At 45.6% G+C, this 22,205-nt stretch overlaps 3 protein-coding genes across 3 annotated transcripts; all 3 read right to left on the bottom strand.

Annotated features, from left to right (window-relative positions):
* Positions 1 to 4,318: 4,318 nt before the first annotated feature.
* Positions 4,319 to 5,293, bottom strand: LOC136653993 (olfactory receptor 11H6-like). Its single transcript, XM_066630855.1, has one exon. It carries the CDS (start codon positions 5,279 to 5,281, stop codon positions 4,319 to 4,321), a length of 963 nt encoding a protein of 320 aa, XP_066486952.1. The 5' UTR covers positions 5,282 to 5,293.
* A 4,554-nt stretch (positions 5,294 to 9,847) lies between these two features.
* LOC136653992 (olfactory receptor 11G2-like) lies at positions 9,848 to 10,807 on the bottom strand. The gene has a single exon (XM_066630854.1). It carries the CDS (start codon positions 10,805 to 10,807, stop codon positions 9,848 to 9,850), a length of 960 nt encoding a protein of 319 aa, XP_066486951.1.
* A 6,577-nt stretch (positions 10,808 to 17,384) lies between these two features.
* LOC136653991 (olfactory receptor 11H6-like) lies at positions 17,385 to 18,344 on the bottom strand. The gene has a single exon (XM_066630853.1). The coding sequence runs from the start codon at positions 18,342 to 18,344 to the stop codon at positions 17,385 to 17,387; it is 960 nt and encodes a 319-aa protein (XP_066486950.1).
* Between the last annotated feature and the right edge of the window lie 3,861 nt (positions 18,345 to 22,205).

Below are 22,205 nucleotides of genomic sequence, written 5' to 3'. Positions count from 1 at the left end.
CGCTAGGGCAATATTTACCTGCCCAAGTGGCCGTCAGGTAGGATGCACCCCCCCCCACGTGGAATTGCACAGGACTTCCCGCTGACACCACTTACTCAAAGGGGCCCAAAAGAAACTTTGTTCCCCCTGATAAAATTCCTCTCAGAAGCCCTGCCCTAAGTAGTCTAATAATGGTAGTGCAATCTGAAATAGAAGATTGGGCAAAGCTGTAAGCAGCAAGAACAGCCCCCCTCCCCCCCCAAATCAGGTTTGCAGAGATTTGCTCTTGCAGATGCTTGCGCTCCCTCAGATACTGTGCTTATTGTTTCCTTTCTGGGATGCCTCCCTTCCAGTATAGCTTCAATAACTCCTAACACTGCACACTCTGTTGAAAGCACAAAAGAGCTTCCTGTTCTCCAGATTACAGCTACATTTGCATCCTTGTCAGTCTTTGATCAGCTCAGGCTGTCTTCCAGGGACATCCTAACTCACCTCTCCTTCAGACGGCTTAGTTTAGCAATGCAGCAACAGCTTCAGGTCATTTTCTGATCATTCTCTCGCTGAATTCATTCTGTGTTCTGCTCTCTTCATTTTCCTTGTGTGTTTAGTGTTTGCTTCGAGGTTGTCCCCCACCCCCAAATAGGACCAAATTTGCCTGTGGACCTCTCATGTACTTTGGTGGAGTTTGCAGAATTTTATCAAAGAACTAACAGGGAGTGGAAAAACTTTTCAGAGTATCCATGTACAGGGGGGAAAAATCATACTAGGAATGCCAAATGATCATACTAGGAAGTTCATTCCGGCTCAGTCTTTAGCTGGGAGAAGGTTTGGTTCTTCTTCCCCACCCAACTTCAATCATCAAAACTGTCACCTTCCATATTGTTATGAAAATCAGTATCAAAAGATTTCCCTTTTTCCTTTCAGGCTATTAAGGATTTCAGCGCAACTCATTGCCAGATGATCATTTGCCAAAAATTGCCAGTGTACGCTTTCTATTTTGCAAATACATTTAATATACATTTCATATATGAAAGTAACTTTATTGTTTCCACTGATTCCTCTGAATTTTCTTAAGACAGATTTTTTTGGGTGGAGGTCAGGCGAGGCTTGCTTGAGGGTCTTGGTTGACTCTCACTTAACTGACTCATCGAATGTGAGATTCAACAGAACATTCCCCTCGGCTCTGACCAAGATCAGGGACAAGTAGGACACAAGAAATGCTCAGAAATGAAGGGCATGTCATCATCCATTGTAAGTTACTTAAATTGCACTTTACAGAGAGATCTACAGCATGGCATGTTTGTCCAACACAAAAGGAGCATCGTTGAAAGAATTTGGAGTTTATTGAGTAAGAGCAGAGAAAACAACCAGTGAAAGCTTTGGACACAGTGCCTCCTTAGGTCAGGCCTAATGAACCTAATAATCAGCTAATAATTACATGACTCAGAAATTGCAAATAACTTTCACGATCCTTCTTTTGCACACATTCTCCTCTTGTCAACATTTCATAGACTCTTAAAGAAGCTCACATTGTTTTCTAGGTGTCACCTGCCAAAAGGTAACTGGTCTGCAGCTGTTCTTTTCCCCTCCCAGTCTACTGTGCCATGGTCATGGTGTCTATTTCCATACCTCAGTAGAATTCAAAGTGTTGTGTTGTCCAGTAGAAAGGTTGCCACAATTACTTTTCACTCTCTGTCGAGAGTATGTTGTTGTTTCCTGTGGCTGATGGTGCAGCTCAGCAGTGATGCTGGTGGGGGACGTAGCAAGAAGAAACAGGGGACCTGTATGAGCAATGCAGTCTTAAATGTCAGTGTTAGTTATTCCGTTGCCCTTGGTTATGCATCCCTGAAGAACAATATAATCATCCACTAAGACAGCATTTCTTATGAGACCAGGTGCCTTTCTCCTGTGATAGGGAAAATATAATTTCAGCATGTAACCTTTTGTCCTGAGTTCAGTGTTTGCTGGTCATAGCAAATGTGATTGTCACTCATCTGATGTTCCAAAGACGGCCAGGCATTGGGCTTCCTCTTCTCTTCCCAGGGGACCTCTGCAGTGTTGTCTGCTCCATTTTTCAAAGAGTTAAGTCAGTGGTTTCTAAACTTTTGAGTGCCACAACCCACCTTGTCATCTGCAGTGGGTTGCAACCCAATGCTCAATGCTTCACCCACAAAATCTTTCTGGGAGCCCCCAGAGACCTGTTCCAGATTGCAACAGTCTGGCAACCCATTCCATTGGTCTTCACAGGTCCTGAATGCCTCTCAGACGTGGCCAGAAGTCACAGATGAAACCGGAAATAAATCGGAAGAAAACTGGAAGTCACTTCCAGGAGTTGTTCTGGGGCCATGGAGGCCAATGGAGTAGGTTGCTGGCTCAGCGTGACCCAGAAGTAACCTCTGGGGGCTCCCAGAAAGGCTTTGAAGGTGAAGGCAGTGGCATTGCTAGGGGGTATGGGCTGTACTGGGTAATGCACTGGGAGGGGTTGGGCGACACTGCTACTGGCCAAAATTTTTAGAATCTTGGTATTTGTGAATAATACCATCAAGTCACATATCTATTGATGCATAATTTCAAGCAGAATGCCTGAAACAAACCACGTTGAAATGTCTCTATTCTGTCAAAAGTTATAGCAAAAAACCCAGTGGGGGTGGGGTGAAACTGCTCCATCCTGAAAAAGTCCTCGGTGGTGCTGACTTTTTCTCAAGCTGATCCAGGCACAGCAATCCGGCCCGTAGGCCGGGGTTTGAGGAGCCCTGCTTCAGCCAACCATGTTGGTACTGTATAGATGCCAACAGGGAATATTTCAAGCACTTGGTTTAATTAATTAACTAATTAATTAACTGGATCAAGCAACTGCTTCTGTGTATGTCTTTTGCAGTATTTGTGTGAATTATAGTAATGTGTCAATAATAGCATAATAAATTTGAAACAATGAAAGGTGTGCACATTTTCTTGCGATACCCCGTACATGTTACTTCATGCACATTCCCATTTCCTATGAAGACAGTGCTTAAAAATCATTTTTTAAATGTAATTATTTTAATTGCTTAGCACAGTTGATCCCACAAAAAAAGATCGCACATACTGAATCAGCAATGCATAAGGACAGTCAATTTGTTTTATTTTGTGGATGAGAATATTGCATACTCCAAGGGAATCTGACACATAGACACATGCCCCCATCCTATCCTCCACCACTTGCACTAATGCAGCTGTGCCATAGAGGCACATGCTGCAAAGGGAACCTTTGTTTCCTTACCTCCAGGTAAGCTCCCTGTTGCCCTCTGGGATTAATTGTATCTATACCAACTCCTTGGCTAGTATACGTCTGAGTGGACCCAAGGGGGCATGGCAGGGTTGCACAGGCTGCAGAGGATTTTGGCACCATCATTGCCACCAATAACCCCCTTGTGCATTCCTGACATGCCTCCCAGTGGCCCTGATCCCTTCCCCTCTCCTACTGCTTGTCCCCTGCCTACTCCCTGCACCAGCTTACTGGCAACATGGCCGGAACTGCTTGCCATTCGTTGCAGGGGCCCATCAGCACGGGACAGGGCTTTGCCTTTTGTGATACCATACCATAAACCACACTGCACAGCCAGAATGTCAATTCTGGAAGCACAGATGGGCGAGGGTAGGACAGGACTGAGCAATTAGTGTCTTGTCTCCTGGTTCTCCAGCAGGCAAAGAATGTGTTGAAGTACTAAATACTGTGGAGGGAGAAGAGTCCTTTTTGTCCAGCTTTGAATATGTTGTATTCATGTCTTCAGCTGTATGGTGGGCAGCCTGATCCTAACCCGTGCTGGAACAGGGGGCTGGCCGGCCTGTCCCGTATCCAATGCGGGATTGGGCCAGCCTGCATCTCATCCCAGGCAACGCCGCAGCAGCCCCAATGGGGCTAAACGGAACTGCACCACCTCAAGAGGTGATGTAAATATGAGCACCCCGGAACTGTAGGATCCTGATTCCACCCCCTGCTCAACAGGCCAGTCAGCCTCCCAGCCTCCCACAGGCCAGTCAGCCTCCCACCCTCTTTCACCCTGAAACACCTAATTCTCGCCTCTCCCCCCCCCGACCCATGTGCTGGCCCAACATGGCCAGCATGAACTTACTGGTCTGTTGGCACTTTGGACCTAGTGCTGGCCTCCCTCTTCAAACAATGGCATGGAAGTGCTTTGCAACACCTCTGGGTTGGCGCAAGGGACTTGCACCGGCCCAACCAAGAGTCAAGATTGTGCCCTGAATGTGTTTGCTTCTTCTTCTTCTTCTTCTTCTTCTTCTTCTTCTTCTTCTTCTTCTTCTTCTTCTTCTTCTTCTTCTTCTTTCATCTCCTCTTGTTTTACATTGTCACCTTTCTCCTTATCCACCTCTCTTTTCTCCTCAGCAACCTGCCAAGTGCCTCCTTCACCTGATCATTCCTCAGGCAGTAGATCAGGGGGTTGAGAAAGGGTGTAGCGGCAGTGTAGAAGAGGGTTACTATTTTAGCGATATGTGACTGACGTTCACCATCTGGAGACACATACATCCCTGCTGCTGAGCCGTAGAAAAGTGTAACCACCACTAGGTGGAATGAGATGGTGGAGAAGGCCTTCCTGAGGTTGCCTTGGCTTGCTTTTTTTATTAGGGTGAAAATCACAGAACCATAGGAGAGCAAGGCAAAGAATAAGTTACCTATTATAACTAGAACATTCATGGCAAACTGGCAGACAAAGGGGGCATTTGGCAGGGGTGGGCAGGCCAGGGACAAAAGAGGTCCAGGATCACACAAAAAGTGGTCAATGATGTTTGGACCGCAGAAGGACAACTTGGAGATTAAAATGACTGGGATGATGTAGCACAGGAAGCCAAAGATCCAGCAAGCAGCTACCAAGGCATTGCAGAACTCTTTGGTCATCATTTGCGGGTATCTCAGTGGGTGGCAGATGGCCAGGTACCGATCCAAGGCCATGCTTGAAAGGAAGAAGCTTTCAGTGGTGCCAAAAGAGAAGAAAATGTAGAACTGGAGGAAGCAGGCCTGGAAGGAGATGACCCCATGTGGAGAGGCCAGATCAAAAAGCATCCTGGGCATCGTTGCACTCACATAACACATCTCCAGCCAGGAGAAGTTCCTCAGTAGGATGTACATGGGAAGCCGGGCCAAGTGTGCATCTACATGTGCCAGTGTGATAATAGTGATGTTCTCAGTCAAGGTGACAATATAGAAAGCACAAAAAAAGATGAGGAGCAGATACCGCTTCTCCTGTCCAATGTCAAAGCCCAGCAAAATGAATTCCTGGACTGCAGTTTCATTGGTCACCTCCATCTGGAATCAGATAATAGAAGAACCATCATTGCCCAAATTCTTGGGAGACAAAGGTTAAGCAGGCATGCCATTTATATGATTTTTCAGGTCACATATATCTACAGAAATCATTTTCAGATTAAATATAAATGATATGGGAGAAGTCACTACTACAAATGCCCCTTCGGATTGTTGGTTAGGTTCAATCCAAATCTATTATGTTGATTGGAGTATCAAGAAGGCCTGATTGTGGCATGAGTGCAGGCTTGGAGTTTCCAAGAGGCATTGCATGAGAGACCCAGAATGTGTTCTTCTCAGCTCTTCCCTAAAATGAGGACAAGCAAGGAACATCAAAGATCTTGAAATGAGGGGCATTCCATTTGTTTTCTGCAAGCAAATGCAAATGATGAGCTGCACATTAGGTTTATTTTTGTGCAAGATAGAGGGGGTCTCCTTGAAAGAATGTGGAGTTAGTTGGGTTTGAATGACAGAAAGCCACTGAGCAAAGCTTTTGACTGACCTATCAGTTAAGGAGAGGGGTGCAGCAAATACTCACAGAACGTGTTCATGATCCTTCCTTCCTACACTCTTGCTGCAATTTGCTAATGATCTATCACCATTTCTTGAAAAAGCTTAATTTTTTTCTGGTAGGTGACACCTGTTAAACCCCATCTCCCTTCCCTATGGCCCACTCTCTGTATATTCATAGTGTGCTTGGAGTGTGTCTCTAGAAAGTGATTGGGAAGCTGCACCTGTTGGATTTCTGCATGGCTACTGAAATTCAAAGTCAAAGTGATGCAGCCTTATTCATAAGCCATGAGAATTCAGGAGGCTGCACAAAGTCTTTACTGCTTAAGTGGCGGTGAGTGTAAAGTTTACCACCTTAACTTACACTTTACAGGGTTTTTAGAGCATGGGTTAACACCCTAAGCACCTTAAGTCTGCACTTATATACACAGTTACCTACAAGAAAGCCCTGTTGCACTCACTGTAGCCTAATTCTGGGCAGACATGCCTAAAATTGCACTGTAAGTCTCTTATTAAATAAAAGTTTTCTTTCTTTCTTTCTTTCTTTTCTTTCTTTCTTTCTTTCTTTCTTTCTTTTCTTTCTTTCTTTCTTTCTTTCTTTCTTTCTTCTTTCTTTCTTTCTTTCTTTCTTTCTTTCTTTCTTTCTTTCTTTCTTTCTTTCTTTCTTTCTTTCTTTCTTTCTTTCTTTCTTTCTTTCTTTCTTTCTTTCTTCATGAGGCTTCCATGTGCAGTTCAGGGCAGGCAGGACTCCAGCATGAAAGGCTCTGAGTGCCAATATTTTAAGACTGATCTTTGCTGCAGTCTTGAGTTTCAGTGGGTGATTTTTTTGGCTAAGTAGCTAAAGCAATGGCAACTGCACCTCTAAACAATCCTAATGCTGCATTTCAGGGGCAACCTTTCAGTTTGGTTGTATGGAACTCTCTCACTCCCACACTTAACAATTTGTGCACACTGGACTACATTGCTGGGATGTCATTATTTGAGTTTCAGCCCCTCCACTACATTCAATATTGCTCTTTTTCATGAAAACTGTTTTCATGTAATGGACAAAAATCATCCCCAAAGACCAGCCCTTTGGAAGACTGGCAAAGTACTGCTTTAGAAATCCTGGAGGCTGCCCTAACATACCTATTTGTCAGACAGATGAGAGGCATCAAGTCATGCATGTAACAAAGCAACAGCCACTAGGTTAGGCAAAAATCTGTGGGCAGAGGCAGGGCCCCAGACAGAATTCTTCATCAACATTTTCATAGTGCACTTCTGGCTTGATTGGAGGTAGGCTTTCCCCCCTCCCAAACTGCACCAAATTTGTGCACGACCACTTTTACACCTTCTTTCCCTTGTAAATGTTGCCAGAGAGAGCATGATCTTGATCTTATCAACAGCAGAGTAGCAAGTGTAAAAACATTAAGCATACCTGTGTATAGGATGGAAAATTATAAATGAAAAATTCATTCGGACCCTGTCATTTGCAGCGGAGCAACATCTGGGGGTGATGGTTGCTCTCCTTCCCTCCCATTCTCTTGCCATAATATTGCTAATCTATCACCATTGCTTGAAGAAATTTAAAGGTTTCCTAGAAGGTGACACTAGTTCAAGCCTGTCCCTTTCATTGCCCCCCCACCCAGTTTTCTTTGCCTTTGTCATGGTTCCCATTTCCATACCTCAGTAGTGGTGAAAGCACAGCTATATCCAGCAGAAAACTCAGTGTAAATGCTGTGTCAGTATCAGGTGGGAGTATGTCCTCCTTTCCTGAGTCTTAGGGTGGGGCTGTTGTAGTGTTTCTGGCCATGAAGTGGGAAGAAAGAAAGGGATTGTGTGGGTACCAAAACCTTGAATGTTGGTGTTAAGCATTTGGTGGCATGGCCCTTGGTATTGTATCCCTCAAGAATAGTATCATTATCCACCAAAACAACATCTCTTTGGAGACAGGTTGTCACATTCAGCCTTCTTGAATGAGAGTTCAGTGTCCCAGAATGGGGTGTAGAGCTCATAGAGATACTACTCAAACTTTTGGACCTTAATGCTTCAATCAAGAAGAACAGATGGATGGGGGGTCAAGCCAAAAAGAAAAATATCATTCATGCATCCTGGCCTGGATGGTCAATGCTTAGTCCAAGAGAGCCCCCACAATTGTCTGGTTTGGTTAAAAAAAATAGATGGGGGGGCAGTATATATATACTATAATTTATAGTTATATACCTACCTACATGACATTTGGAATTGGCAACTAAGAACCCAATGCTATGATCAGGCAGCGGCAGGGCTTTGGTTTCAGTGCTGGTGCTGGGTGTCATAAAAGCACCATAAAGTGCTTTCCAACACCCAGAGAGTAAGTGGTGTCAGTGGGAAGTCCTGTGCCATCCCATGGGAGGGGGGCAGTGTATCCTACCTGACGGCCACTTGGGCAGGTAAATATTGCCCTGACGAGGGTGGTGCAAGTTCATTCCAGAGATGGTGTTGGAAAGATTATAAGATTCTTTTCACTGATGCAATGCCAAACAGTCACAGACCTTTTAAAATCGTTTGGAGGTTTTTATTTCCACAATAGTAAGTTACACAAGCCAATTGATTTCTGTTTGGATACAAATGTTTACCCTTCGTTTCCCATCTTGTTTCTCAAAGAACCACACCCCCAAAATCACATGAAATAAAGTGAGATAAACAAGTTTCCCATGTGACTCTGTATGTCACTTCCACCTCCTTATTGGGCATATTATACAGGTTTGGTGCATGGTCCCGGCTCTAATTAGGAGGTCATTCTGTCCTGCATCTCAAAATGTTCCTGGCCCACAACTTTGGTTACACAAGATCCTGGAATTCTCCCTTTGGGAAAGTTATGATCTACATGTTCTGCCAATCATGATCTCTTTAGGTCACTTTGACATAATGATCCTCCTTATCCTGTTTGTAAGGAGAACAATAGTCATTCTCTTGGCTCCAATTTCAGTTATTTTTCTCAAACTAGAGAAGATAATTTAACCCTCTGAAATCTCTATCAATGGGGAGAGAGTGTTTTGGGTAGGGGTTGTTTTTTTATGCCCAGGAGGGGGCAGGAATGTTGGAGCAGGCCTCTGCTGCATCTCAAACTCCATTCCAGGCCTGAAAGCACTTCATGGAGCTACATGGTTCTGCTCCAGCTAAATAACTGGCACAGATCCATGTAGCCCCATTCAGCTAGCTGGAGCAATACATGAGAAAAGGGAACAAATGTTCTCTTACTCCAAGGAGACCTCTCCCCTACTCAAATCCAATGCTGGTGTGGCCTCAGCAACCCCTCAGCACCAGGGTTGGATAAGATTGGGCTGCCCTTCTATGTGCCTTATTTAGTGAAACCCAGAAAAATCACAGAATTGAGACTGTCATATAAAATAACAGACAACCAATTTTATCTGCTATTTTAATTTTAAAACAGTCAAACATAATAAATCTGAAATAAAATACATGGTCTGTTCTTTCACCAGGCAGTTCTAAGTCTGTTGCTGCATCTCATGGCTTTTGGCTGATAGGGTCCCTCTGCGGCAAGAGAAGAAGATGAGACCTGACACTTCATCAAGCCCTAGGACACGACTCAAGACAGAGAGGCTGTAATTCCAATGGATGGATTGCCCCATGGATTCTCTGGAGCTCCATGGAAGGAACAATGGTCAGCTCCATGATGCTCCAGAGGCACAGTGAGACCTCTGAGATAACCCCAGCACCCCTGGATCCCCATGGAGAGTCTTTGATCTCAAAGAGGAATAAAAATATTCCATAGTATCTACACTGAAATAGTGTAACAAAACACTTAAAAAAATTCTCTTTGGCCAAGAAGACTCTGCCCAGCCTTCCCGTATAGATATTGTAACAAAGTCTACATCACTGAAAAGAAAAAATCAGACATTTTTCTCCATTTACACCCTCCATTTCCCCTCTTCCTCTGCTCTCTCCAGTGTTGATATTCTAAATTGTTAGGTTTTATCTCTTGTCAGTTTTATCTCTTGTCAGTTTTATCTCTTCTGTGAAGTACGTGTCTGTTTTGTTTGATTATCATTTCATTTTCTTATTTCTTCTCACATTTTATATTGTCTCCTTTCTCAACTGCCATCCCACCATTCTCTTGAGCAACCTTCTCAATGCCTCCTTCACCTGGTCATTCCGCAGACAGTAGATCAGAGGATTGAGAAAAGGTGTAACCGCTGTGTAGAAGACCGTCACTGCTTTAGTGACCTCTGATTGGTTTTCTCCACTTGGAGTCAAATACATGGCTGCCACAGACCCATAGAAAAGGGTCAACACCAGCAAATGTAGAGTTATGGTAGAGAAGGCCTTCCTGTGACTGCCCTGGTTTGAGCTTTTCATCAGGGTGATAATCACAGTACCATAGGATAGTACAGCAAATAAAGAGTTGCCTATAATCAGAGCATTCCGTAAATTCTGGCTAACAACTGGAACATTTCCTAATGGCGGACAGGCCAGTGACAGAAGTGGCTCAGGATCACACAAGAAATGGTCAATGATGTTGGGGCCACAGAAGGACAACTGGGAAGTCAAAGTCACTGCAATAGGGTGCCATAGGAAACCAATGACCCAACAAGAAGCCACCAAAGCACAGCAAGATGTGGGAGACATAAGCTGTGGATAGCGCAGTGGGTGGCAGATGGCCAGGTACCGATCCAGGGCCATGGCTGAGAGTAAGAAGCATTCTGTGGCTCCCAGGGAGAAGAAGATGTAGAACTGGAGGAAGCAGTCACGGAAAGAGATGATCCCATGAGAGGATGCCAGATCAAAGAGCATCCGGGGCACAGTGGAGGACACATAGCAGATCTCCAGCCAGGAGAAGTTGCTCAGCAGGATGTACATGGGAAGCCGGGCCAAGTGAGCATCTAGAAGCACCAGAGCGATGATGGTGATGTTCTCAGCCAAGGTGAGTATGTAGAGAATGGTGAAAAAGAGGAGGAGCAGGAAGCGCTCCTGCTGCCCGACTCCAAAGCCCAGCAAAATGAATTCCTGCACTCTGGACCCATTGGCCAACTCCATCTGGAATGAGAGAAACTCCACCATTATCTGGGGCAGGTTTAATTATGTATTCACAGACACATGCACACACACGTACGGGCATATGTACAGGTGAGAGAGATTCTTTAGCTCTCAGAAGACTGTCTCTGGTAATTCTGTCTGATAAGTTCAGCAAAGTATGTACCTTTGAAACCAGGGGGGCTCTTGTCATCCATAACAACATCTCCCTGTCATCTTCTCTGGTTTTCTTTTTTGAAGAAGTGGCTGAGGGTATATTGGAGAAGGAATGTGGGGTGGTGGCAGTGTCATCATGGTTGGAAAGCCTGTACACTAATAGACCTAGGGTGCAATCCTAACCCCTTATGTCAGTGCTTTCCAGTGCTGACATAAGGGCAATGCAGCTCTAAGGTCAGGGAACAAACATTCCCTTACTTTGTGGAGGTCTCCATGAGCGACACCCAACTGCAGGATGCAGCACACGTCCCATTGGCACTGCTATGCCAGTGCTGGAAAGTGCTGACATAAGGGGTTAGGATTGCGCCCCTATACACACTTTTTTAAAAAGGAGAGTAGGATATTACACCCTGTGCCCCTTACCACCCTATGAATGGCATTGCAAGGAAACTTATGAGTTAGAACATCTTCACCAATGCAAGGAGGGGAGCAATAGAACACCAGAAAAAGAAAGTGAAAGAAGCATTTGGTGCCCTGCCTTAGGTACCTTAAGGCTTTGGGCTCCCAATGAATATCTTTTTCTGATTATTGGATCAGAAAGTAGGATGAATGAACATTCTCTGACTTCCCTGCCTTTCACCAAGGCATAGTTCAGGGGCTGTGTTTCCAGTCTCTTCCCAAGCCTATTTCTTCCAGGTTCTTAGCCCACCCTCCACTAGGCATACACCTTAATGGACCTTGCATGTACCATATCCTGTTTACAACACACATCTATTTTCATCACTCACGATCACTCCTCTGATTACAATGGCGTTGTGCCTTTGTGCAAGACAAGCTGCTTTCAGCTGGAACGGAAACCTGAATACAGCCAGTCTTGTGCAAAGGAACAGCACCACGGCCTTCCCAGGCTATTCTCTGGACATGTTGCTCTTTCGCGAATTTGTTTTTAGATTGATTAGAAAGTCTTGCCTGGCAGATGCTGCATAACTAGCATCAACAGTATCTTAGAAATAGACGGGACAAAGGGGAATGAGAATATTTTTTAAAAGCGTAAATGAGGGATTGCAAAACCAACAAAGGAAAGCTGGTGGCCAGGAGATCAATGGCTTGGGGGGTTGTAGGCTCTCATTCTGCAAATGAAAACACCATCATCAAGCCATTCTATGGCCATAGAAGCAGTTGGAAGTCATGTGCTCTCTCTCTCTCCCCACATCCAACCAAGTTCTTTGCAATATTGAGGTCAGGGTCACCAGCAAAAGGTCTTCTGTATGGGGGGAGGGGGAGGTGGACTTTCAGTTTTTGAACTTTTAGTGGTGTTTCCTAATAAGATGCTTGATTTTATTATTTTGTATTTACTAATATTTCCTAATACCTAGTAAGAATGCCCTGTCCAAATTACGTTTGTTTGGAGGGGTGTGTGAGTTAAGAGAGGCAGAGTTCTAGGACAGCTGCTCAAGGATGCTGTCTGGTTTCCAAGTATCTGCTGCATTGACCCAGAAAATTTTCTCCCCAGCTCTGTCCAGAAATGAAAGAACAGTAGAACCACTGGGCACACTATTCAATGTTCTCTTCAGCAAAGAAATTAAGTAGCAAATTATGGAGGAAGAATGACTTTGAAAACACAGGGAGTTTGTTCTCGGTGGAAGAAGGCAGCTACTCACAATCTTTTGCCTAGCTGTTAGCTAAGCAATGGTTAGGATTGCAGTTGGAAACACACTGTCCCTCACAATCCCCTGCTTCTCTGTCCGTCTCCGACATGGGATTCCTCAAGAAGCTGTGATGCATCATTAATATCACAGCTCCTCCAGGAATCCCATGTCTTTTGAGGGAAAGAGACACCCATTCCAAATCTTCCTTCTCACCCAGTCCCCTTTGCCTTGTCACTAGTCTCAGTAGCACTTCAAGCACTGCTCCATCCAGGAGGTCGTTCACCAATGTCTGGAGTTGGCAGGAACCATTTCATTCTTTGCTTTCTGTAGTTCTTCTGTAGGATTGGTGGGCAGGGTGACCCACTTGATTGGAGGAATGAGTGGGCCTGTGTGTGAGCACCAAAGCCTGAACACTGGTATTAAAGATGTGGTGGCCTTTGGGGACGTTTCCCTAAAGGATGATATTTTTATCTACCAAAACAACATTACTTTTGAGATAGGTTGTCTCCCCTGTGATACAAAAACAGTTAAGTGTTTTGTTTTTCTGATTTCTGTGTTTGCTAACAGGAAGTTTCTGAGGAGCCCATAAGATGCAATGTATTATGGAGGAAACTTGGTGATGGCTTGCAGTCATAATATAAATTCCATTTAAAAATTATGTTGCCCTGTTTTTGGGCACCCCATGCTTTGAGAAGCTGATTGATGCAGCAGTAGCCCCACCCCAACTCTTCCGGCACCTTTGCTGCCATCAAGGTTCTGGTTGCCATCCTGATTGTCAGGCCTTGGCATCTCTCAGGCCATGAAATTGTTATGAGCCAGGTTGTGGCAGGAAGAGCCTTGATGTCCAGGCCCAGTGTATGTAAACAAATGTAACTGCAGCACTCATTACTAAGTAGATGCACCTGTGTAAGGTGGGAGCCATGTGAGCTGAGTCACATAGCCCATGGAGGAGTGGTGCAATGCACCACAGAGCAGTCAATCTGAGGGAGTCACAAGACTATGAGGTCGCCTGTATCTGATTGGCTGGCTCCGGTATATAAGAAGACTGGTGCAGACACCAAGTGTGGGTTGCTGTGGTGGATATTCTAGGTGAAGTGCTTCTGGATTGTTCTCTGACTCAGACTGTGCCTTGCTGTATCCCTGCCTTCTGGACCGTTTGACTGACTACTCTTCTGCCTGCTCCTTACCAATACATGCTTCTACACTCAACAAGCCTGTGTCTGTGGCTTTGTTTGGGACCGGTTGCTTCCTGTGCTGCCCCACACCACTGGGATACTCTGCTACCAGGCAGGCAAGGGCCATCCCCCTCTGCCAGCCTGACACAGATCTGTTTGCTCTTCTTTTTAAAAAGCAGGCTGGGCAAGAGGATGTGTGCACTTCTTAACTCCACTGCCTTTGCCTCTTTCCTTGCTCACTTTCCCTTCTGCTCTTTCAAGGCGAGTGAGCACAGAAGGATCTTCGAGTGTTGAAAAAGTTCATCCAACTAGTTCTTTTACCAGATGTTTTAATCACAACAATAATCACGATGCTGTGGGAGCAGCCGTCAGGGTGTAGCAGGAATCATGGGACATAATTTGTGGGTATCTCAGTGGGTACCGTTACAAAGGAACTGCAGCTCCTGAATTAAGACATGTTAATTAGACTGAGGCATCTCTCAGGCATGTGTCTTGTGTTGATCATAACCACCCATTCAGTGCTTGTGACCAAGCAATCAAGGGACCATGAATGCTTGATCAGGATCCAAGGAGAGAAAAAGGGCTAGTTGCATGAGAGGCAAGAGGGCTGTTGTCTCCCTCTTGTGACCCTCTCCAGACATTGTCATTGGTCAAGGCCTAACCTTGCTTAACCACTCTTGCAAAATTACAGTCCTTTTAAGTGGAAGGGCAGAATCAAGAGACTTGGTAACAGATGAAGTTTGGAGTTTCACTTTCCTGATTAAAGAAAGCTCCAAGTCTCACATGTAACTAATGGACTGTAGCCCTTGGCTCCTTTCTTCCAATATTCTTGCCCAACAGTGGCCTCTGAAGATGACCAAATTTTGGTCAGGGCATCCCCCTGATTAAGTGGCAGAGGTTGACCTGAAGTGGTCCACTGAGGATGAATCAAAAGTTATTTATATAATGCTTTTCTGCAACACTTCACCAAGCAAACAACACAGCAAAATGAAGGAAAAGGTGGCTCCCTATCCCTAAAAGGCTCACGATCCGAAACAGCCATTGGAAGGAAGGCTAAGTTGTGATTAATGGCTCTCTCCCATGTGACTCTCCATTGGACCTGCATCAGAGGTCCAAACAGAGAATTGCTCATCTGGGTGATGTTGTTCAAAAGACCATGCAGTTTTCTTTTGGGAAGTCTCACCTAGAAAGTGCCTGTGTCTTCACAGAAAGGCTGGTCCATTCTCTTCCCTGCTCGCCTCTCAAGGAGTGGTAATGACCCCATTGTTTTAGCAGACCTTTTTTTTTTTACAGTCTCCCTGCAGTTTCAGACCTGCTATAGTTTTCTGCCTAGTACTTTTTAACTGCTGTTCTTTAACTGCTGTTTGTTATTTGTTAACTGAATGCCGCATGTTAATTGCTATTTGTCCAATATAGCATCGAGAGAGTTTTTGGTCTGGAGAGGGAATAAATATATTGCAAGAAATACACATTGCAACCAAAAAGTTTAAATATTTAGGCTGCAATCTTAACCACAGACCACAAAATAGACTTACTTCTGAGTAGACCTGGTCAGGATTGTGCCCTTACTCACTTTTCCCATGAAGCCTCTGCACAACACTCTGTTCAAATATCCCATTGTAACAAACAGCCCAATCCTAACCAAATGTCCAGCTCTAATGCAGCTGCGCCAACTGTGCGCTGCATTCTGGGGGTGGGTGGGCAATCACATAGTCCTCAACAAGGTGATGTCTTGGGTAAGGGTTTATTTCTTCAGGTAAGGGTTTGTTCCCTTACCTTGGAGCTGCACTGCGGCTGCTTTGGCTCAGGAATATTGGTTAGGATTGGGTTGAATGTCTATGGGCGCAATCTTAACCCCTTATGTCAGTGTTTTCCAGTACTGACATAAGGGCAATGCAGCTCTGAGGTAAGGGAACAAACATTCCCTGACTTTGAGGAGGCCTCTGTGAGTGACACCCAACGGCAGGATGCAGCACACGTCCCATTGGCCCCGCAATGCCAGTGCTGGAAAGCACTGACATAAGGGGTTAGGATTGTGCCCTTTGTCACTGAAATAATTAAACTTTCTTTTGCTTTCCTCCCACTCCATTTCCTGCACCTTCCTCTGCAGTGTCCACAGTATTGATATTCTAGATTGGGGTGGGCCAACATTTTGGCAGGAGGGTCACATCATCTCTCTGACACTGTGTCGGGGGGGGGGCTAGGAAAAGAAAATAATTTGCATTTCAAATTTGAATAAATTTACATAAATGAATTTAGAGATGAAAATTATATGAATGAATGAATTTTACTGAGCTTATTTATAATGCACATGAGAACGATGATACAGACATGTAGAACCACATGAGAACTATGAACTGTTGGCCACACACCTCTTGCACAGTGTAAACATACAGACCAAGCCAGACACACATGAAGACATAAGTTGTTCAGAAGCAATGGGAGGGGGTTAATGCCCAGGGAAAAGCAGAAAACACATGGAGACGATAAAAGGCCTTGCTCTAACTTGCCCCGCAGCTTGTGGTCGTGACTGGCAGTTGCGGGCCAGCGCGGGCTCCAACAGTCTCCAACAGGCCAGAAGCTCATTGGAGACTGGGGACTCCCTGCAGGCCAGATTGGAGGTCCCCGAGGGCTGCAATCTGCCTATCCCTGTTCTAGATGTTAAGGCACTGGGGAAAGGGACTTCTCCATCATCATCATCATCATCATCATCATCATCATCATCATCATCATCATCATCAGACCATGTAACATTATCTGTTTGCATACATTCCATTTTCACTGATCTGTACCTTTTATTCTGGGTCCTGAGCCAAGAAATTAACTTGACATCAGATTGCCAGGAAACCAATAGCCCAGGCCTTTAGCCCATCTTATCTTTTGGGTCTTTTGATTTGGCAAAACCAAGCACTTAAGATCACTGGTGTTCCTGGAGCGGGGGGGGGGGGCGGAGGGTGCAAAACACCAAATTTAATCAGGCACCCGGTCGCTGGTGTAATGCGGCCTCTCCTCCTCGCCCTCAGAACCAGTCTTGACTGCAAAAGCTTTTGCTGTTGCAGCTGTGACTGGCACTGAAGGTGAAGAGGAGAGGCCCCTTAACACCAACTGCCAGGGGCCTGAGGAAACTTATTGTTTTGCCCCCTCTCTAGAAACACCAGTACTTGAAATGCCCTGTTGTTTAGCTGTGTGGATAGTAGCCTAGTCCAGGGGTGTCAAACTCATTTCATACAGAGGGCCGAATAGCATTCATGATGCCTGCTGAGGGATGGAGGTGATGTCATTACACAGGAAGTGATGTCATTACACAGGTCAAAACCAGAGATAAACACTCTGTTCTCGTGTAGGATTGGCTGCTAATGACAGGAGAGAAAATACAGAAATCTTGATCATATTTCAAGATATTGGAGAGCCCAATTATCATGCTGGCCACCCTTTCAGCAGAGTCACCTCAGCATTGCTCAGGAGCTGAGAGTCCAAGGGCCAGATTAAAAGCTTCTGGGGGCCACATCTGGCCCCCGGGCCTTATGTTTGACACTCCTGGCCTAGTCTCATCTATAGAGTATTTTGTGTTGTGTTTCATTTTCTTATTTCTACCCCCATTTATACTCTCTCCTTTCTTGTCAACCATCCCACCTTTCTCTTGAGCAACCTTCTCAGTGCCTCCTTCACCTGGTCATTCCTCAGGCAGTAGATCACTGGGTTGAGAAAGGGGGTAATGGCTGTGTAGAAGAGTGTTACTGCCTTAGTGACCTCTGATTGATTCTCTCCACCTGGAGTCAAATACATGGCTGCCACAGAGCCATAGAAAAGTGTCAACACCAGCAAATGTAGAGTTATGGTAGAGAAAGCCTTCCTACGACTGCCCTGGTATGAGCTCTTCATTAGGGTGATAATCACAATACCATAGGATAGTACAGCAAATAAAGAGTTTCCTATAATCAGAGCATTCAGGAAATTCTGGATAACGATTGGGGCATTTCCTAGTGGGGGACAGGCCAGTGACAGAAGTGGCCCAGGATCGCACAAGAAATGGTCAATGACGTTGGGGCCACAGAAGGGCAACTTGATGATCAGAACTGTTGCAATGGGGTACCACAGGAAGCCAAGGACCCAACAAGAAGCCACCAGTACATAGCAAGAAATGGGGGACATAAGTTGAGGGTAGCGCAGTGGACAGCAGATGGCCAAATACCGATCCAGGGCCATGGCTGAGAGTGAGAAGCATTCTGTGGCTCCAAGGGAGAAGAAGATGTAGAACTGGAGGAAGCAGTCACGGAAAGAGACTATACCATGTGGGGATGCCAGATCAAAGAGCATCCGGGGCACAGTGGTGGACACATAGCAGATCTCCAGCCAGGAGAAGTTGCTCAGCAGGATGTACATGGGAAGCCAGCGCAAGTGAGCATCTAGAAGCACCAGTGAGATGATGGTGATGTTCTCAGCCAAGGTGAGTATGTAGAGAATGGTGAAAAAGATGAGGAGCAGGAAGCGCTCCTGCTGCCTGACTCCAAAGCCCAGCAAAATGAACTCCTGCACTCTGGTCTCATTGGCCAACTCCATTTGGAATGAGAGAAACCCCAACACCATTATCTGGGGTAGCTTTAATTATATATGCACCAAGACACATGCACACACACAAGTGAGAGACATTCTTTAGCTTTCAGAAGAATATCTCTGGCCATTCCATCCGATCATGTCCACAAAGTATGTGCCTTGAAACGAGAGGCTCTTGGCATCCGTAACAGTATCTCCCAGTCGCCTTCCATGGTTTCCTTTTTTGAAGAAGTGGCTGTTGGAGAAGGAAAGTGTTGTTGGAGGCAGTGGGAGTAAGAAGGTGGGGAGGTGTGCACATCCATATACACACTTAAACAAAAGGAGAACAGGATTTTACACCCCGGGCTCCATAGTCCATGCCACCCTAGGAATGGCATTGCAAGGAAACTTGTGAGTTAGGGCATCTTCTGGAAAGAAAGGAGGGGAGGGGTGCAAGGGAACAAGTCTAGGGCACCAGAAAAGGAAAGTGAAAGAGGCATTTGGTTTCCTGCCTCAGGTGCAGCAAGACCTTGGGCTGCCAATAAATATCTTTCTGCATTATTTGATCAGTAAGTAGGAACCTGCAGGTTCCATACTCTGTTTACAGCACACATCTATTTTCATCACTTATGATTATTCCTCTGTTGCTCTTGGATCTTCCTCTTCCTTAGGAAGGAAGCTCAGGGCAGTTCCTATGGGTGTCCCAATCAGATTTCCATTCAGGCTGAGAGCAGCTTGTCTGGCGCAAAGGAACGACACCATGGCCTTCCCAGGCTATTCTCTGGACTTGTTACTCTTTTGTTAATGTGTTTTGAGATTGAACAGAGAGTCTTGCCTAGTAGTGCTGCAGAATTAGCATCAACTGAATCTTAGAAACAGACCAGACCAGAGCTGTCCCGGCACTGGGACAGTGACATCACAATGTCATGTGACATTGTGTCATTTTATATTTGGTTCTTCCTTCCACAAGGGGAGACTCCACAGGAGAAGGAAAGTGGGTTGGGAAGAAGCCATTATCTCCTCCATAATTAGGGCAGAGCCTGAGAAGCAGTCATGTGCCCCCCTTGGTGTAACACCTGAAGCAGGTGCTTCTCAGGTTATGGCTCTGGACAGGACAAAGGGGAATGAGAAGATTTTTTAAAATGCATAAATAAGGGATTGCAAATACAATAGAGGAAAGTTCCACCCAGCACTGCCAGGAGTTCAGTGGCTTGGGGTTGTAGGTGCTCATTCTGCAAGAGAAAATACCTTCAAGCCATTCTATGGGAATAGAAGTGGCTGGGAGTCTTGTGCTGTCTCCCTCTCCCCACATCCAACCAAGTTCTCTGCAACGCTCAGGTCATGGTCACCAGCAAAAGGTATTCTGTTTCAGTGGGGGGGGGGGGTGGACTCTAGGTTTTTGGACTACATAGTAATGTTTCCTAATAAAATCTTTGATATTTTTTATTTTGTATTTACTAATATTTCATAACATCTCGAAAGAATACCTGCCCAAAGAATGATTCATTGGAGGGGTGTGTGAGTGCAGACAGGCAGTGATCAGCGGCAGCTCCTCAAGGGCACTGTCTGGTTTCCAAGTACCTGCTGCATTGATTAAGAGAGCCAGAAAATTCTCTCCCCAGCTCTGTCCCGAAATGAACAGCAGAGCCACTAGGCACCTTGAAATGAGGACTAGTCAATGTTATCTTTAGCAAAGAAATTAAAGGCGCAATCCCATCTTGTGCTGGAATGGGCAAGCCAGGAGGCTTGCACTGTATCCAGTGTGAGATAGGGCACCACAGTGGCTCAGCTGAAGGTAAGGGGAAACTCTTCCCCTTACCCCTGAGTAAGCCACTGCAGCCTCTATGGGTCTCCTCAAACTTGTACCCCCTCAGGAGGTGGCACAAGTTCAAGGAGAGCTTGAAGTCGCTCCACACTGCTTGGGGAACGGGGTTGGGATCTGGGTCCCAGCCCACCTCCTGCTCCCTGTCCACCTGCCCTCCCCCTGGAATGCCTCCCTCCTGTCTCCTCCGCACCCACCCCAGAACCTTGTGTCAGCCAAGCTCGGCCAACACAAGTCTCGGTCCCTCTGTTGGCATGGAGGCTGAAATCAGACTCCATGGGCTGGCACGCCTCCGCTCACCGGCCTAACCGACTCACAAAGAAGTGCAAACTTGCCTTATGGCACATTTGCAAGCCTCCTGGGCCAGAGCAAGGGACTTGTGATGGCCCAAGGGCGTCTCAGGATTGCACCCTAAGCAACAAATTATAGAGGAAGACTGACTTTTAAAACACATGGAGTTTGTTAGGTCTGAGTGGAAGAAAACAGCTACAATGTTTTGCCTAGCTATTAGCTAAGCAGTGATTAAGACTGCAGTTACCAACAGACTCTGCCTGCAATCCCCTCCTTCTCTGCCATTCACTTATTAATGATGCATCACAGCTTCTCGAGTAATCCCATGTCTTTTGAGGGGAAGTGACACACATTCCAAATTTCCCTTCTCACCCCAGTCCCCTTTGCCTTGTTCGTTGTTCCTGTGTCTGTACCTCAGTAGCACTTCAAGCATTGCTCCATCCAGTAGGCTGTTCACCAAGAGGGGATTGTCTGCAGGAAGCACTTCCTCCTTTCCTTTGCTTTCTGTAGCTCCTCTGTAGGACTGGTGGGAGGGTGACTCACTTGGTTGGAAGAATGGGTGGGCCTATGCGAGCAGCACCAAAGTTTAATACTGTGTTAAAGACGTGGTTCCCTCTGGGGATGAGTCCCTGAAGGACAATATTTTTATCTACCAAAACAACATCTCTTTTGGGACAGGTTGTCTCCCTTGTGATACTAAGTCAATTGTTGTTGTTGTTTTTTTCTGATTTCTGTGTTTGCTAAACATGGAGCTTTTGAGGAGTCCATAAAAAGCAGTGCGTTAAGGAGGAAGTTCTGTGATCACCTGCAGATGTAATTGACTATTCCTATATAGTCAATTCGGTATATAAATACCTGTATATTATATTATATTATATTATATTATATAGCCGTAGGGGGCATGGGGGGGAATGGAGATATGGTCCCTCCAATATCTGCTGTTTCCATATTTGCGGGAGGGAGGGCCGGGGGGCTAGAATGGACCCTCTACAGATACGGGGAATGTCCTGCTTTTCATACTCCCCATGCTTTGAGAAGCAGATTGGTGCAGCAATGAACAAGAGATTTGGCGACAAATGATGTCAGGAGTCTCACTTTCCTGCTTGAAGAAGGCTCCCACACGTAACTAATGGACTGTAGCCCTTGGTTCCCTTCTTCCCACATTCTTGCTCAACAGTGACCTCTAAAGATGGCCAGCTTTTGGTCACTGCATCCCCCTTATTAAGTGGCAGTGGTCTACCTACTGTGGTCCATGGAGGATAAATAAAAAAAATATTTATATAATGCTATTCTGCAACAAATCATAAAGCAAATAACACAGCAAAATAAAGGAAAAGATGGCTCCCCATCCCCAAAGGGCTCTGAATCTGAAACAGCCATTGGAAGGGAGGCTAAGCTGTGATGAACAGTTCACTGAACTATTAGTACACTGAATAGAACACTGAATTCCAGAGAGCCAGTGCTTAAATGGTAGGAGGGTCCTCGTGTTTCAAAAGCACTGTGTGCGTTTTGTTGGGGGAACGGCTTTCTCCATTAGACCTGCATCTGAGGTCCAAACTGAGAGCTGTTCATCTGGGTTGTGTTGTTGAAAAGACCCTGCGGTCTTTTTTTTGGAAGTCTCACCTAGAATGTTCCTGTGCTGGCACAGAAAGGCCTGTCTGGTCTCCTACTTGCTCTACCCTCAGGGAGTGGCAAGGACACCGTTTTTCTAGCAGACCCTTTCTGCTGTTTCCCTGCAGTTTCAGACCGGCTATCGTTTTCTGTCTTGTACTTTT

The sequence above is a fragment of the Tiliqua scincoides genome, chromosome 5 (genome assembly GCF_035046505.1).
Source record: "Tiliqua scincoides isolate rTilSci1 chromosome 5, rTilSci1.hap2, whole genome shotgun sequence".
NCBI lineage: Eukaryota > Metazoa > Chordata > Lepidosauria > Squamata > Scincidae > Tiliqua > Tiliqua scincoides.
This window is presented reverse-complemented; position numbering and strand designations above follow the sequence as displayed.

What these genes read in the sequence shown, in the direction of transcription:
- LOC136653993 (XM_066630855.1), bottom strand. Translation starts at nt 5,281, where the DNA reads ATGGAGGTGACCAATGAAACTGCAGTCCAGGAATTCATTTTGCTGGGC.
- LOC136653991 (XM_066630853.1), bottom strand. Translation starts at nt 18,344, where the DNA reads ATGGAGTTGGCCAATGAGACCAGAGTGCAGGAGTTCATTTTGCTGGGC.
- LOC136653992 (XM_066630854.1), bottom strand. Translation starts at nt 10,807, where the DNA reads ATGGAGTTGGCCAATGGGTCCAGAGTGCAGGAATTCATTTTGCTGGGC.